Here is a 14,377-nt window from a genome sequence, read left to right on the forward strand (position 1 = left end):
GGAGCATATTTTCTTTTCATTGTTGTGTTGGGCAAAGGACATGCTGTATTTGTTGTCTGGGATTAGTGAGACATCAATCAGGTATCTGAGATTCACCATGCTTAATTAGAAAAATCCCAAAACTTATTCTGAGAAAGCTTCAATAGAGTTAAACATGAGGTTCAAGTATTTGAGCTGGTAGGTGCGTAACTATAAAGCAGAATCTGATAGGCCCAAACCCAATTAATTTTTCATATTCTATCTATTGCTTATAATGCATTTTTTATTTGCAATTTCTCTGAACTTGTTTCAGTATATGTGTTGTTTCTGATAAGTAGCATCAGTAATCACACATTGACTAGCTGCAGTAGAAAGTATGTTTGTGCTGTGCTGCACTTTTCTTCTCTAATTTAGTTGGAAATTAGGAGGACACTACAAAAGAGAGGTTGTCTTCATGCATTAGTTTCAAGATCACTCCTTAAAATAGTTACAACTGAGTGTGTGAGTAGAGACAATCAATTTCATCAGGGACACAAATTATGAAGTTGTGCTCATACACTAGTATTCTTGTATTACTAAAGTTTATTAAACTTTGGTGATTTTAATAACCTGAAGTGTCTTGAATGAAGTAATAAAGTTTTCTGTATCTAAATTTTACTTTAAAAATATGAGTACACGTTCTTCTTCCTAAATCCCTTCATTCTTTCATCAAATATGCTTATTCTAAATTCATTGCTTTTTCCACTGTATAAACTAGGTGGACTTGAATACTTACATGAAGAATCTAAGGCATTTGGTTGTTATTAGTGTGGAGTTAGCTGACTCACACATGCAAAACATCAAAGAAACTTAAACAATTTTAAGGGATTTTTCTTTTGTTTTGGGGCTATACAGTACCAAACCACATCCTGTAGTACAATGGTTGTTTTCCATTTTTCATTTTATTTTTCAGAATCATTTCAGGTTAATAAAACAAAAAAAGAACAATACTCTTATTCTCTCATATTCTTCACATTTTATTATTTTTATTTAAATATAGCATACTATACATTGTTGCTCAGTGATTTTTTTTTTCTCTTTTCTTTTTTTAAATCCCTCCCCCATTTCCCCCTTGCGCAGCAGTTTGTTATACTGAGGGTGACAGAAAACGGAGCTTATGGTTGAGGATCTGTGATACTCTAGATAGAGTGTCTGCAGTTTGCTCTTTACAGTTAGAATTACAGTATATACCAAACACACAAGAACCATTGATTCCTTCAAGGTTTTTTATTTTGGTTAATTTTCAGAAACCAATATTCATGTCACAAATGGCTCCTGACTCACTTCAGAAAAGTGATATTTTCCCATTTTGGCCTCTGAGCAGCATGGTGTTTTGAGTTCTGTGATAACATTTATGCCTAATCCCTCTCCTGGCCGAGTCATCTAGATAATTCTGTCAAAAGAGAATTTCATTTGTACCCCAAATGTTCTCTAAGGGGTCATCAATACTGCATTCACCCAACTCACATTGAATGTTCACTGTGAGTGGTCCATTATGTTTTGTCATTTTTAATTATCTATTACAAATTTTAAACAGCAGAAACTTGCTTTTTATGATGGTAGCTAGGTTTTGCTGCGTCCTGCAATCACATTTAAAATCTGAAATTCTTATTCCCTTTCTAGAAAAATCTCATTTGTGAAAAAGAAAACTGGAGAAAAGTACAATGTCAGCTCTCATCTGAAATGTTGTCTCTCAATTAATTTCTGGTTTTAAAGCAGTTGACTTTATTTAAGGACAGTAAATACAGTCTGACCATTTTGTATTTTATGGGAAAGCTGTTATTTTTTTTTTGCTTTTCTTAAAAAAACAGCTAATATTTAAATAACAGATTAAGATTGAAGTGCTGGTTAAACATTGACTTAAATAAGTTATAGAAGATTCCAACAACACCAGCCTTTGTAGAGGTTAAACATTCTCAAAAAGACACATTAAGTAAGGCTCCCCTTTGTACCAAAATACAGTTTCCAGACAATAAAAATAAAACCAACTTTTTCACAACAAGACATACTGAAGATAAAACTGCAGCATCAATATAATCTCATAGTTATTACTTAAAGTATTTAGAACAAAATAATATTATACTACTTTTGTTTCTTACTAAAGACACTGCAAAGGCTTATTTATTTATTTAGTGGAATACAATGTGAAGACAGTGGTACAAATTGATGTACTGTTTTCTATTTATCTGCTCTAACAAAATGAATCTCAATATGGTTACATTGGTGAGCTATCCAGAGCTCTCTAAAATTACAGAGTAAAGCAAAACATAAAACAAACCTTACGTACCTTTAATTGAACAGACTTCATATTATGCTTAACTTTGTTATACTGCAGTTGCTCAAGTTAAGCCCTGGGACTAGTAACACTTCATAAAAATGTGCTGGATATTACGTATTTTGAGCCTTCAGTTACTATGATGAATATGAAAGGCATGCTAAAGCTGGGTTCCAGCACAGTTTTTTCATTGGCTCTCATATATTATATACAAGTGAGTAATAATCTCTGATAAATACACGAGCATGATTTTGTATCCCCTGTTCCTCAGTCCTAGCTTAGATAACACTCCTACTGTATGCCCATGATTCTACAAGCTGGTAACAAGGACAAATGTGCTGAATGGGCATATTAACTGAATAAGGAGTGCAGAATTGTATTGTCTTCTTAGCTTTAAGAGGCCAAATCGTACACCTGGGAATTACTGTTTAATTCTGACATTTGCAATCTCAGTGACTTTAACAGGGCTGCCCACATCTAGGTTCCAGCCCAAAGCCTGCTGAGGGATATCACCCTGATTGCAATATGTTAGATCTAATTTTGAAATGGAAATCAAAGTCAGATAAATACACATACAAATATGTTGACCCCCAAGTAGAGAAGTGGCCTCTTTTCTCATTTTCAAAATAGCAGAAAGACCATTTGAACAAAGCATTTCTTGACATTTATTCTTGAGTGCTGATAAGTAAAAAAAATTCTCCGACGTAAAGACACCCAATACCATAAATCCAAGCACTGCTTGTTTGGTCTTTTTGCTTAAGTGCAAGACAGTTTAGGAAAAAAATGGATTACACACATTAAATTCTGCCTTTAAAACCTTGTCTAATACCTATTCTCAGAGTACTTCTGAGGTTTTGACATTTTTACCTATCAACCTCTGTGTGAAGTACTGAGGAAAAAAGAAAATAACAAAGAAGCACATGAGGAAAACATTTCAAATCAAAAAGATATTTAACATCCTATTAAATAAATAACTTAGAGAGAAATAGAAAGAAATGAAGTTAGAACATACAAGTAAACCATTCTAAGTTTTGTGTTAGAACAGTTTTACACTACTTTGCTTATATTGCTTAATCCTATTAATTATTCCCCAAGGCTTCTCCAGAAATGTCATTATTTGTGCATATGACCCAAGTGCTTCCAGTAAATGCTTGTGTGTCTAACTGTTCATTGGATCATTAGGCTTGAATGAGTAATTAAGGTCTTTGATATGAGTTAGTATTCCATAAATAACTTTCCCCACGAAGATAATTAAACAGATTGTCTCATGTCCCTTAAGTTCCATTGCAGAGATTAAAAAAAAAAAATTAAAAATTGTTCACACTGGCAATAACTTCCATCCCATTTGATCCAGCTTCTATCTTGATTTTAAGATATGACAACAAACTAAATAAAAGTATTTCATGTGCCAGCAATGAGTACAAAACCTTCAAAGGCTTCCCCTGCTCTCTTTTCAAACAAGCAGATGTCTGCACTACTTCCTTGCTTTTACTCTTCAAGAGGAATACCGAATATTCTTGACATAACAGCCTGTGTTTCAACTGCATCAATAAAATATTTCCTTCATCTATGCCATTACTACCATTGGAAGAAAGTGAGCTGAAGTGTTTTTCCTTCTTGTTTTCTGTCCTCTCTTTGTGGCTCCCCTTCCATTCAGGGCCACAAACATTTGCCTTCCATTGTGTTTCCAATTTAAGGATGCATATGTGTTGTACCCATTTTCTTCTATTCTCTCCTTCAGTTTGCAATCACTGTTAAATTCCTTCTGTTAAAAGAAGAAAACAAATGCACAAATTCAGAATAACTATAATCTTTCAGATTTGCAGCATACTGAAGGTAAATAGTTTCTAAAATGTTTAAGAAGATTTAATGTGTCTATGAACAAGACAACAAATATGTCTGAATAATAAAACAGCTTCCATGATACAGATAAGAATTTCCTGGATGTTATTATCTTTTATTATCGCCAGAATCCTTATATACATCTAGGAAATATACGGAAAGTATCCACATTAATAAAAAGAACATAAGAATATTAAATATATATATTTCCCATTCCTATTTGATTCATGCATAGATTTGTGCATATTCAGAGTTTGGCTCCCAAAAATTCTCTTTGACTTTGGAATTAACAGTTAGTCAAATAATGACTGTTGGGGAAGACATTATCGAGACAAGACACTCTACAAAATGATACTGCCTGTATTCAGAAAGCTACATATAGATAATTTAATATATTTTTTGCCATAATATACCACCTCTGACATCAAAGTATTAAGAAGGTAGGTGACCATCAATCACATTTTTAAATGGCAGTAAGTTCCCCTATTTGCCAGCAGCTTATTTTGGTAAAGAAACCAAATAGTGAGTCTTCTTTTGCTCTCTCATTCTGGCCAAACTCAGTCAAATGGAAATATATTTGATAAACAGAAAACAGCATTACTTGTTTTCCCAAATACAGAATTGTACTTGAATCCAAACTTTTATCTCTATTTTTGGATAATACAGGAAGAACAGATGATGTTGTGATGCAGTTAAGAAGTCATATTGGCAGAGGTCTGAGTGTTATCCCAAGACTACTTAGCTCATTTCAAACGAATTTCAGCATAACCCTGCACCAATGTCCATTGTGCACATGCTTAAGAGTGTTTTACAATTTTTATTGGTTTTGTTTTTCATATCCATCTGCAAGCTGCCATGCTGTAGTAATAGTAATATGAAACTGCATGGCTTTGGAGGATGGAAAAAATAATAACAGAAGCATTCTTGAAATCTCTGAAGTATTATGGAATAGGTTTTGATAAGTCATTATGTTGTGATTTTATGATGTGAATATTGAAACATTATCTCAGCTGGAATGAAAAAAAAAGGCTTTTCACATTCGTAGCCTCCTGTCAACACTATTTCTAATACACCACGAATTACTGAATCTTATGGCAGCAGTTTCCACCTATGGTACATGAAAGCTGCTTTGACTTTTTTTTTGTGTGCACCTGGGTTTGGATGGACTCTGACCACATGAATCATGGCTAACAACTTGGGCAACAAAACTTATCTCAGGCTTTGGGATGCCCCATTAAAAATGCCTCAGCTAAACACTGTAAACTGAGATGTGTGAACTGAAGATGAATACTTCAGCTAACATCTTCACATATATACAGAAGCATACGCATGATCAATGTGTGTAGTTTAAATTACAAATGACAACTTTGTTGGTCACTCAGTATACCCTTTCACCTCTCGGTGGGGCAGGACTTAGCACAGCTTACTCTGCATTTCTGACCACCGTATTTCTAGAAATTAAAATCTATATTTACAGTAGTTTAAGAAACATTTATCTGGTTTGTTATTTCCTCACTGAGATTCTTCAACACTGCACAGGAGTTTAAAATTCAGAAGTAACTTTTTGAACTGAGAGTGACTAGCCACAGTGAAGATGAGAGAGGACAGTTTATCTAGTTTGTATGAACTAAAGCCACTCCTTAGAAATGCTTCCTTAAAAAAGAGGGCAAAATTACTTCTAGCCCCTTGAGTCTTAATTGAGACTGGCATTACCTCTTTAATCTCAGCAGAGGTAGGAGTCTTAGCTATGTTTCCCAAGGATGAACCCAGCCCCAGTACTTATCCGTAACCTGCTTTCTTCAAGCCTACCGATATTCTGCACAATGAGCAATTTGAAGGTTGGCTCATCATCTTTGCAGACGACTTGAAACAGTTTACTTTTATGTGGGCTCAAACTGACTGGTATTGGCAAAATAGTTAAAAAATTAAAAAACAAACCAGGTTTAAAACCAGAACAATTTGCTAATTTGTGTAATCATGTGGATGTGTGAGGGTAAACTTGGGTTTAGTAGTGAGATCTATAGATCATATTGCTTCCTATTAAAATGTCTGGCTAGTTACTGGGTTTTTTTGGTTGGTTGTGTGTGGGTTTTTTTTTTTTTTAATTTGTTTGTTGGTTTTTTTGTTTTGCTTTTTTCCTCCCCCCTTCATGAAAACATCAGTGATACCAAACTTTCACAAATACAAATTGAGTATTTATGGAAAATTTTCAAATTATACCCAAATTCTCTCCAGACAAACTTATCTATTTGCTGATTTACAAGTCTGTACCTCTCAGTGCTGCCCATAATCTTCTGTGCTAATTAATAAAGAAAATAGGGAGCTGTTTAAGTATAATATGAACTTAAAAAGCAATAGGAAGCTTGTGGACAAGGAGGCTGCTGGTTTACCAAAAGATGACATTTTGACGAACAGCTCATTTCAGCTCTAATTAGTAGTAATACACAGACAAATGAGGTTTTCAGTAGATAAGAGAGGGAACTATGCTGGCTGCTGCAATCCAGCTGGAAGGTAAAAAAATACTTACAGAGCCGTAGACTTTTCCTTTCTTGTTCATGGCTAAATAATAGTTGCTCTTAACGGACTTAACTGCCACAACTCCAATTTCTACAGATGTTATCTCCAATATGCCTAAAAAATAAAAATTGAGCTATTTAGTAACTTCATTAGAAGATTTTCTCACTATAGAAAAGACGATAAACTTGAAAACTACAAAACTTCTAATATTTAGAATAAACTGACCAAAAAACTTTAGCAAAATTCTTTGCTAAGGCATTACAAGAATATGCACAAACATTGTTTTAATTAATGTTTCCTTTGCTAACCCCACATTTTAAACCCCATACTGAAGCAACGCCATTCTTCTTAGCATAGATTTTCCTAAAATGTATCAGAAGAGACATATGAACCACATTAAACCTATTGCACATGTCAATAAAATATTACATTTACTCTAGTCTTCAAAACCAGTGGTAAACTATTTATTCCTTGTAGGACATTTAGATAAACTAAATCTCTTGGCTTCACTGAGCTGATAAATTCACTTTTGGCAAGTGTGTTGACATTTTGGGATATAGTAAGACTAACCCTAGCGGCCACATTATCTTTGTCTTTCAGATATCAGAAACTTTTCTCTCTGTTTGTAATAAATATGATTAATTTTTCTCTTTAGAACAAACTTTCTGCTATACTGGTTGTCTCAAGGGACCAGTAATAGGAGACAGATCTTTTAAATTCTGTTTTCTGCCTAAAAGTATACTGATTTGTAGGAGTTACTACAACTTATATTGCGACTTTAGAGATCCCTTCTCTGCTATCATTAGAATAACTGGATGACTGTGTGTTTTGGGCACTGTTTCTTCATAGAGGATAAATATGGCACTAACAAATAACTTCTAAATTGTTTATCCAGGTGGTATGCCTGGCTCCAAATTTCTCCCGATACTAAAGTAGACATTAAAGATATCAGAACAACAGCCCAACCAACTCAGTGGTCACTAATGGGCAATCTACAAGAGGGGCAAAAATGCTGGAAAATTTTAAAGAACATCCTAGACCAAGCCAACAGACAACGTGATTAACATTTCAGCTGGAAAAGCATGGATGAGTTGCTGCTTGCTTAAAAAAAAAGAAGACTCTGCAACAATTTCCTCTGAAATATGTTCTACGATTTTCATCTGAGCAGGGTAGTACTGGAAAAGCCATATGATTTTCATTTGCTTATGGTAACCACACATAAGCCAACACTGAAGCCAACACTGTAATGTGGTATGCAGTGATTTTTCTGGAAATGCTGATTTTCTGTCCCTGAAAACAGAATGCGGTTTCTTCAGACTACAGAACCATTTGGATGTCCTTGTTCAGAGGAGGTAACAAGGAAGTTTTTTCACTGTAAATATTTTTGAAAACGACTGCTTTATTTACAATGCAAAAGTCATTCTATATGGCCAATGAACTGGTCTATGCAACTCAGGAGTAAGGGTGTTACTTGTTCTGTGACTAGAAGCAGAGGCTTTGATGTTATTTGAGCGGTGCTGTGAATCAAGCATGGAAAACTGAGAGCTGACCTTTCCTGGATGCATTTTACAGTATATATCGGATACTTATATAAACTACTTAATTTTAATATGAAGATATAGAAATTCCAGTACAATTACCAGAGGTTTTTGTGTTTACTTAGAAAGAAGCATTGGCCACAGTTAGAAGGTCTATAGACCTCTCATGTAAGAAATATTTCAGTGAGAACTGCAATATAAAAAACAGTTGGTCTAGGATCTAGTAAAGGCCTTTGGAAAATTGACCAAAATAATCAGAAACAATAATATAAAAAAGAAGTTTATAATCCAAACCTATAAAGAACTCAAAGCAGTGGATTCTTGTCCTTAAATATCAAAATGCATAAATGTTGAGAGACATAAATCATAGAACTGTTTGGGTTGGAAGGGACCTTGAAGACCATCTGGTATTATTAAAAAAAAATAAACTGATAAAGCCTTCTGCTTCAGGATTTTTATGGTAAGTTTCTTAATTTTAATGTGAAAAATCAGCTGTAGAGAAAACTAGACCCATGTTGTGAAAGACCTGAATATCCATGGAGCTTCTTAAAGCCATTTGAGAGAAATTCTGCACTAATTGCCTCTCAGGTTGAAACTCGGACTTGAACAGAGTGAATGCCCAGTTGCGTATGGCACTGCAGGTCTGCTACGTGTGATGGTGTAAAACCAACAGTTCCCAAGATCAGTAGCACCCAACTCAGGAACAGCGAAGTCCCCACTGTTAACTGGAACTGCCTAACTACTGCCAGGCAGAAAAGATACTGCCTGTTGTTTAAATGAAAACTCTAAACACAATTTCCACTACTTATTTACATGTAATGTTAGCCTGAGAATTAGCACAAGGAGCTTAGGTGGAAATAAGAGGAGCTATAACCTAGTGGAATTCTGTAATCTAGGAAGAGGGAAGAGTCAGTTAAGACCCTTGACCAAATTTAAGGCTAACTTGCCTACTGTTGTGAAGAAGCCATATATGATTTTCCATATGCAAGACGAAAAGAATTATATTATCCCAAGAAAATTTGTGAGGGCTCCTTAATTAGTTCTTGATAGTCAGATCACATATACCATGCCATTGATACAAGCAGATCAGTGAATCCATGCGAGACAAGGCCTACTATGTTTGTATTATTCTTAAAATGTTGCTCATTTTCACATAAAATAAAAGTCAAAGTTGTTCTTTTTTTGTTCTGTGAAAGTACTAACACAGAGCGGTGGTCTTTAATATTTCTCTTCCATGAGGTAACTCCTAAAGTATTTCTGCTCAAAATCAGACTTAAGTGGAGTGCCTTAAGTTATGTGGATGACAAAATATTAAGGGGTAAGAATGTGGTGGGAACACTGCCACAATGCCCACTTCTTTTTACAGGTCTCATGTGGGTTGGTTTTTTTTTGTATTTTCTATGTAAAAAAATGATGAGAAAAATTCAATTAATTCTTTCAATAGAAATTAATTGCTATAACGTGAACTATGGCATGAGCAAACTAGGCTGGGTCCATTTCTAACAACAGCAGCAATAACAATAAAAATTATTGATTTTTATGTTGATGAGGAGTTAACTGAATTGTGTTTTGTTGTAATATCCTTGTAACAATAATATAATATATATTGATAACTTCTATAGATTTATTTAATTAACCCATTTAAAGTATTTTGCACTTGAGTGATGGGGATACATATCTCTTCAGTAAAATACCTAGGTTAAAGTAACAACAGTTTTAATATAATTCATGAAAATCTAGTATTTTTTGCTGGTAGGGTTTGTTTGCAGTCTCACACTCCACTATGTTCCCAGTGGGGGAGCTGAAAGGAGGTCATGAGGAGATATATTGCCACACTTATATTATATCCACAGTAACTACCTTGATTATACTTAGTCACACTATTTTAACTGTCTAATTAAATTTACTTTTTCAAGGGCATAAAAATGTTATATTTTCCTCAAGGTATTAGAGTTATGCATTGCGATTTGACTTCTATAGTACTGCAATAAGAAAATAATAAAATTTCCATTATTATTTTTGGTTGATAATTTCTTAGTTGTTTAGAAACATATATTTTAAAATTATTTTTCTCTTATTTTTTTTCTCAGCATATGCTGACTCGTCTCTGTATTTTTTCCCATCTTAAACACAGGTGTTGTATTTGCTACTTCCTCGGGTATTTGGGGAGCTGTTTTTCTCCTCAAGTGTTCAGAATGAACGCCTAGAGGCTTGGCCAACTTACAAAGCAGAGCAAGTAAATTTTATCAAAAAAACAGATAAAATATCCAACTGATTTTAATTTTGTTCTTTTTCCAATAAACAATAGCTTCTCTTTGGAGCTTATGTTTCTTTCCTATGAAGACTGAAACAAAAAAAGCATTTCAACATAATTCCTTGTATGTTTCTTGTATCTGATTTTATGCCATTCACAGAATCACCAAGGCTGGAAAAGACCTTTAAGATCAAGTCCAGCCTATGACCAACACCACCACACCAGCTAGACCTTGGCACTAAGTGCCACGTCCAGCCATTCCTTGAACACATCCAGGGACAGTGCCTCCACCCTTCCCTGGGAAGTCCATTCCAATGTCTAATCACCTTCTCCCTGAGGAAGTGCGTCCTAATATCCAACCTAAACCTCCCCTGGAGCAGCTTGAGGCCAGGCCCTCTTGTCTTGTTGCTAGTTGCCTGGAGAAAGAGTCCAGCCCCCACCTGACTACAACCTCCCTTCAGGTAGTTGAAGAGAGTAAGAAGGTCCCCCCTGAGTCTCCTCCAGGCTAAACAACCCCAGTTCCTTCAGCCTATCCCTATAAGACTTTCCCTCTAGTCCTTTCACTAGCCACATTGCTCTCCTCTGGACCTGCTCCAGCACCTCAATATCCTTCTTGAAGTGAGGGGCCCAGAACTGGACACAGGACTCAAGGTGAGGCCTCACCAGTGCTGTGTACAGGGGGAGAATCACATCCCTGCTCCTGCTGGCCACACTTTTCCTGGTACAAGCCAGGATGCCATTGGCCTTCCGGGCCACCTGGGCACACTGCTGGCTCATGTTCAACCAGTTGTCAACCAGCACTCCCAGGTCTCTCTGCTGGGCTGCTCTCCAGCCACTCTTCCCACACAGTCTGTAGTGCTGCCTGGGGTTATTTCATGCCAGTTTCATTGCTTGGACTCAGGTATTTCTATGCCTTAAAACTTTTCATTCCAAGAAAATAAGTAAATAATTTCCACATACAGTGAGACTTGTAATTAGGCCAGATAATAAGCATTTAAAAAAAAAATATTATTGGGTGAAAATTCTCAATAGTATTTACTAATTTCTAGTTCCATGCTTTTTAGGAACTTGGCAAGGAAATTAAAAAGAATTAAAAAATTTGCTGAGACCTCCATTATGGTTTTAGAACAGATAGCATACTATTATATCACAGCCATAATGCTGTAAAATTCAACAATTACAGCTAATCCCGTGTGACCACATCCACTGTAAAAGCATAGTTTTCAATACACAAACTATTTCCAACTCATTATAGTTAGAAACATTTTGAATATCAACTTGAGATGTGCCCTGTAGCTATGTGTGTGCTCTCTTCTCAGGTCCCAAAGGCTAGAAATAAATTCCCAATAGAAACCAAATAAATTTAACTTAAATAAACTGTATTTTTATAGTTTATAAAAGTGATCATTATATAAATAACAAGGCAACAGAAAGCTGACTGGATGTCTTGCTCTGCTCAGAGGGACTATAAAAATACAAGTGAAAAATTGTACTTACTTGATTCTGTAAGCTAACCCTAAATGGCCTGTTTTTATAAAAATGCTGGTAATATGAAGCAAAAAAATAAGAAAATGTCCTAGAACTTGAGGAAAATTATGTCAAGCAATTTTTAGGAAAGACAACAGAGTATCAGATGTATTATCAAGGCAGTCCTGCAATAAGAACCACTTCATTCTGAGACCAACTCCAACTTTGCAGTTTGAGGTAGTGACCATTTTTCTGTAGCTGCATCAGTTGTATAACAAGTTCTTAAAAAGCACTTTAAAAATCTGTAACCCCAATTGCAGTTCTCATAATGTAGAGGAAAAATACCAGATTGCATCTTCTCCCTTTTAGAGATTATCCCATATACATGGCAAACAACAGGCAGTCCCTCCTTCCCTTGCCTTCTGTCTGCAGACATATTGCATATGAAGAGTCAGTTCAGCTGGCAAGAATGTAATGATGACTGAGAACTTCCAAAGCTTTCCAGTTTCCCAAATGGTGACAAGAAGCTGCAGGGCCTGTGGAGGCAGCTGCTGCTCTTGGTGGGAAACTGGAGAGGGCAGACCTTGTTAACATTCTTTTAAATTGACTTTTCAGAATCAGTCTGTACACCTTTCAGGGGGCTTCTCTGAAGGGGTGGCTTGGACTGGCATTGACTTGGGTCAGAAAAAGTTGATGATAAGGTGTAATGCTAAAGACTTGATAGTTAAAAAACCTGTTCTTAGGATGGGGTTTAAAAAACTGAGAAGACTGGTTGGATATGGTCATGGAAGAGGGAAGTGCTAGGGATTATGAGGCAACTGACTCAATTTCCACTCTGTTTCACCACTTACACCTGTGCAAAGCAAGTCCAAAACATCCCCAAATTAGAAGATATATTGTTATTCCTATATATTATTTGTTTTGCATAAAAATTATTGACAACAGAAAGAGAAAGATGGTGGTGTAGAAGATAAAACAAACCTAGGGAACTGAAGATGGGCTAAGCAAGACTTGCTTTAGAAAGGTTTTTCAATGAAGCAAAGTAGTTACACTAAAATGTAATCTTACAGACTTTGCAGTTGTCTTTGGAAGGCAGCCTAATGTACGAACCCATGATACCACAGTTATGGGCAGAAATCTCATATAATAACCATATCTTAACCATAACTGCAGCTTTGACCTAAAAGTGAATTTTTATTTGAAGTTAAAATCAGTTTGATGCTTTTTATTAGTATTAATATTTTCTGAGATCTCCACCCTTTCTGCTCTAAATCAGAAGTGAAACTACTGAACGATAACAAAGCAAGCTGCTAATGTATCCTACTTAGATCACCTACAGCCAAATGTGAATGTCCCATGAGCTTTCCAGTCCATAACCCACATCTCATGCATTTGGATAAGCCTGAGATATGTATTCAAACTCCAGAAGGCAGAGGAAACAGGACCACTGAGCTCAGGATCAGCATAAGATGTGAAATCTCCATGGTGCATAAAAACCATGTAAAAGACTGATTATTAGAGCCAATGATGAGATCCACTCAGGAAATAAGGAAAATAAAATGCTTCTCCTTTCCTTAACCACTGCTTTTATCGCTTTAATCTCAGAGCAGAGCAAGGACCAATCAACCAGCTGTCCTCTGTAGACCAAGTAAACAAAAAGGTGGCAGCTGTAGGGTACACGGGAACAGAGAACCTCATTAGTGATGCAACAGTGAGAATTGTTAAAGAACTCTCTAAGTTTTGCTATAAGAATATCAGGAATCATTTTAGTTAGTATACATCCTGACATAATAAAAACAATTAGTTCAGGAGCACAATTAGCCTACATTTCCTGCTCTTCTCAGTGAAAGCAGGCAACTCCAAAAAACACTTCTGAACACCACCCTCTCCTTCTGTCAAATGTCAAAAGTTAGATGGGTTAAACTTAAGAAAAGGTAAGGCAGGAAGTGACTTTGAGGACATATCTATGCTGTGACTTAATATGAGTTCAGATCTGCCCTCAAGGACACCTTGTCCATCACTTTCATCCCTAAAATACGAGCATATAATCAGATTTAGTCAAAATGCTGGAACTTTTTTTATGGGAGGCTAGATAAACCTGTTTGCTTCTTTCACATGGATTTAATTAATGGTGTGGAAATGGGATGGTTACAGGTATAGCTAACTGTACCTAGCTTTGTAAATCAGAGCTCCTATTTCCTGAGCTCCATGCTTTGAGACAAGACAGAAGGATAGACAGCCAGCTATATCAATGTTGATGGAAAATATAAGGGTCTGAACATATCAGTGTGCTCGACCCTGACATTGGATGATTTGACAACTTGTATATTAGACACAGACAGTGTCAGAATTCATGATATGATCTGAGATGGAGGAGTTATAACTAACAACTTATACTAAGCAAGGAATGGTAGCAATTCATATGCCAAGAAAAAATAAAGGAAAACAAAACACCCCTGTCTAGTG

General features: G+C 35.8%; 1 protein-coding gene across 1 annotated transcript in view; it reads right to left on the reverse strand.

Annotated features, from left to right (window-relative positions):
* Positions 1 to 1,040: 1,040 nt before the first annotated feature.
* Positions 1,041 to 14,377, reverse strand: part of FGF10 (fibroblast growth factor 10) — a 60,751-nt gene continuing 47,414 nt past the window's right edge. The window contains exons 2-3 of the mRNA XM_051642596.1: positions 6,663 to 6,766; positions 1,041 to 4,058 (exon numbers count right to left, since the gene is read on the reverse strand). Coding sequence (XP_051498556.1) covers positions 3,861 to 4,058; positions 6,663 to 6,766 — 302 coding nt within the window. The 3' untranslated portion in view covers positions 1,041 to 3,860. The remainder of the gene's footprint in view (positions 4,059 to 6,662; positions 6,767 to 14,377) is intronic.

This window comes from Apus apus, chromosome Z (assembly GCF_020740795.1).
Source record: "Apus apus isolate bApuApu2 chromosome Z, bApuApu2.pri.cur, whole genome shotgun sequence".
Taxonomy (NCBI): Eukaryota; Metazoa; Chordata; class Aves; order Apodiformes; family Apodidae; genus Apus; species Apus apus.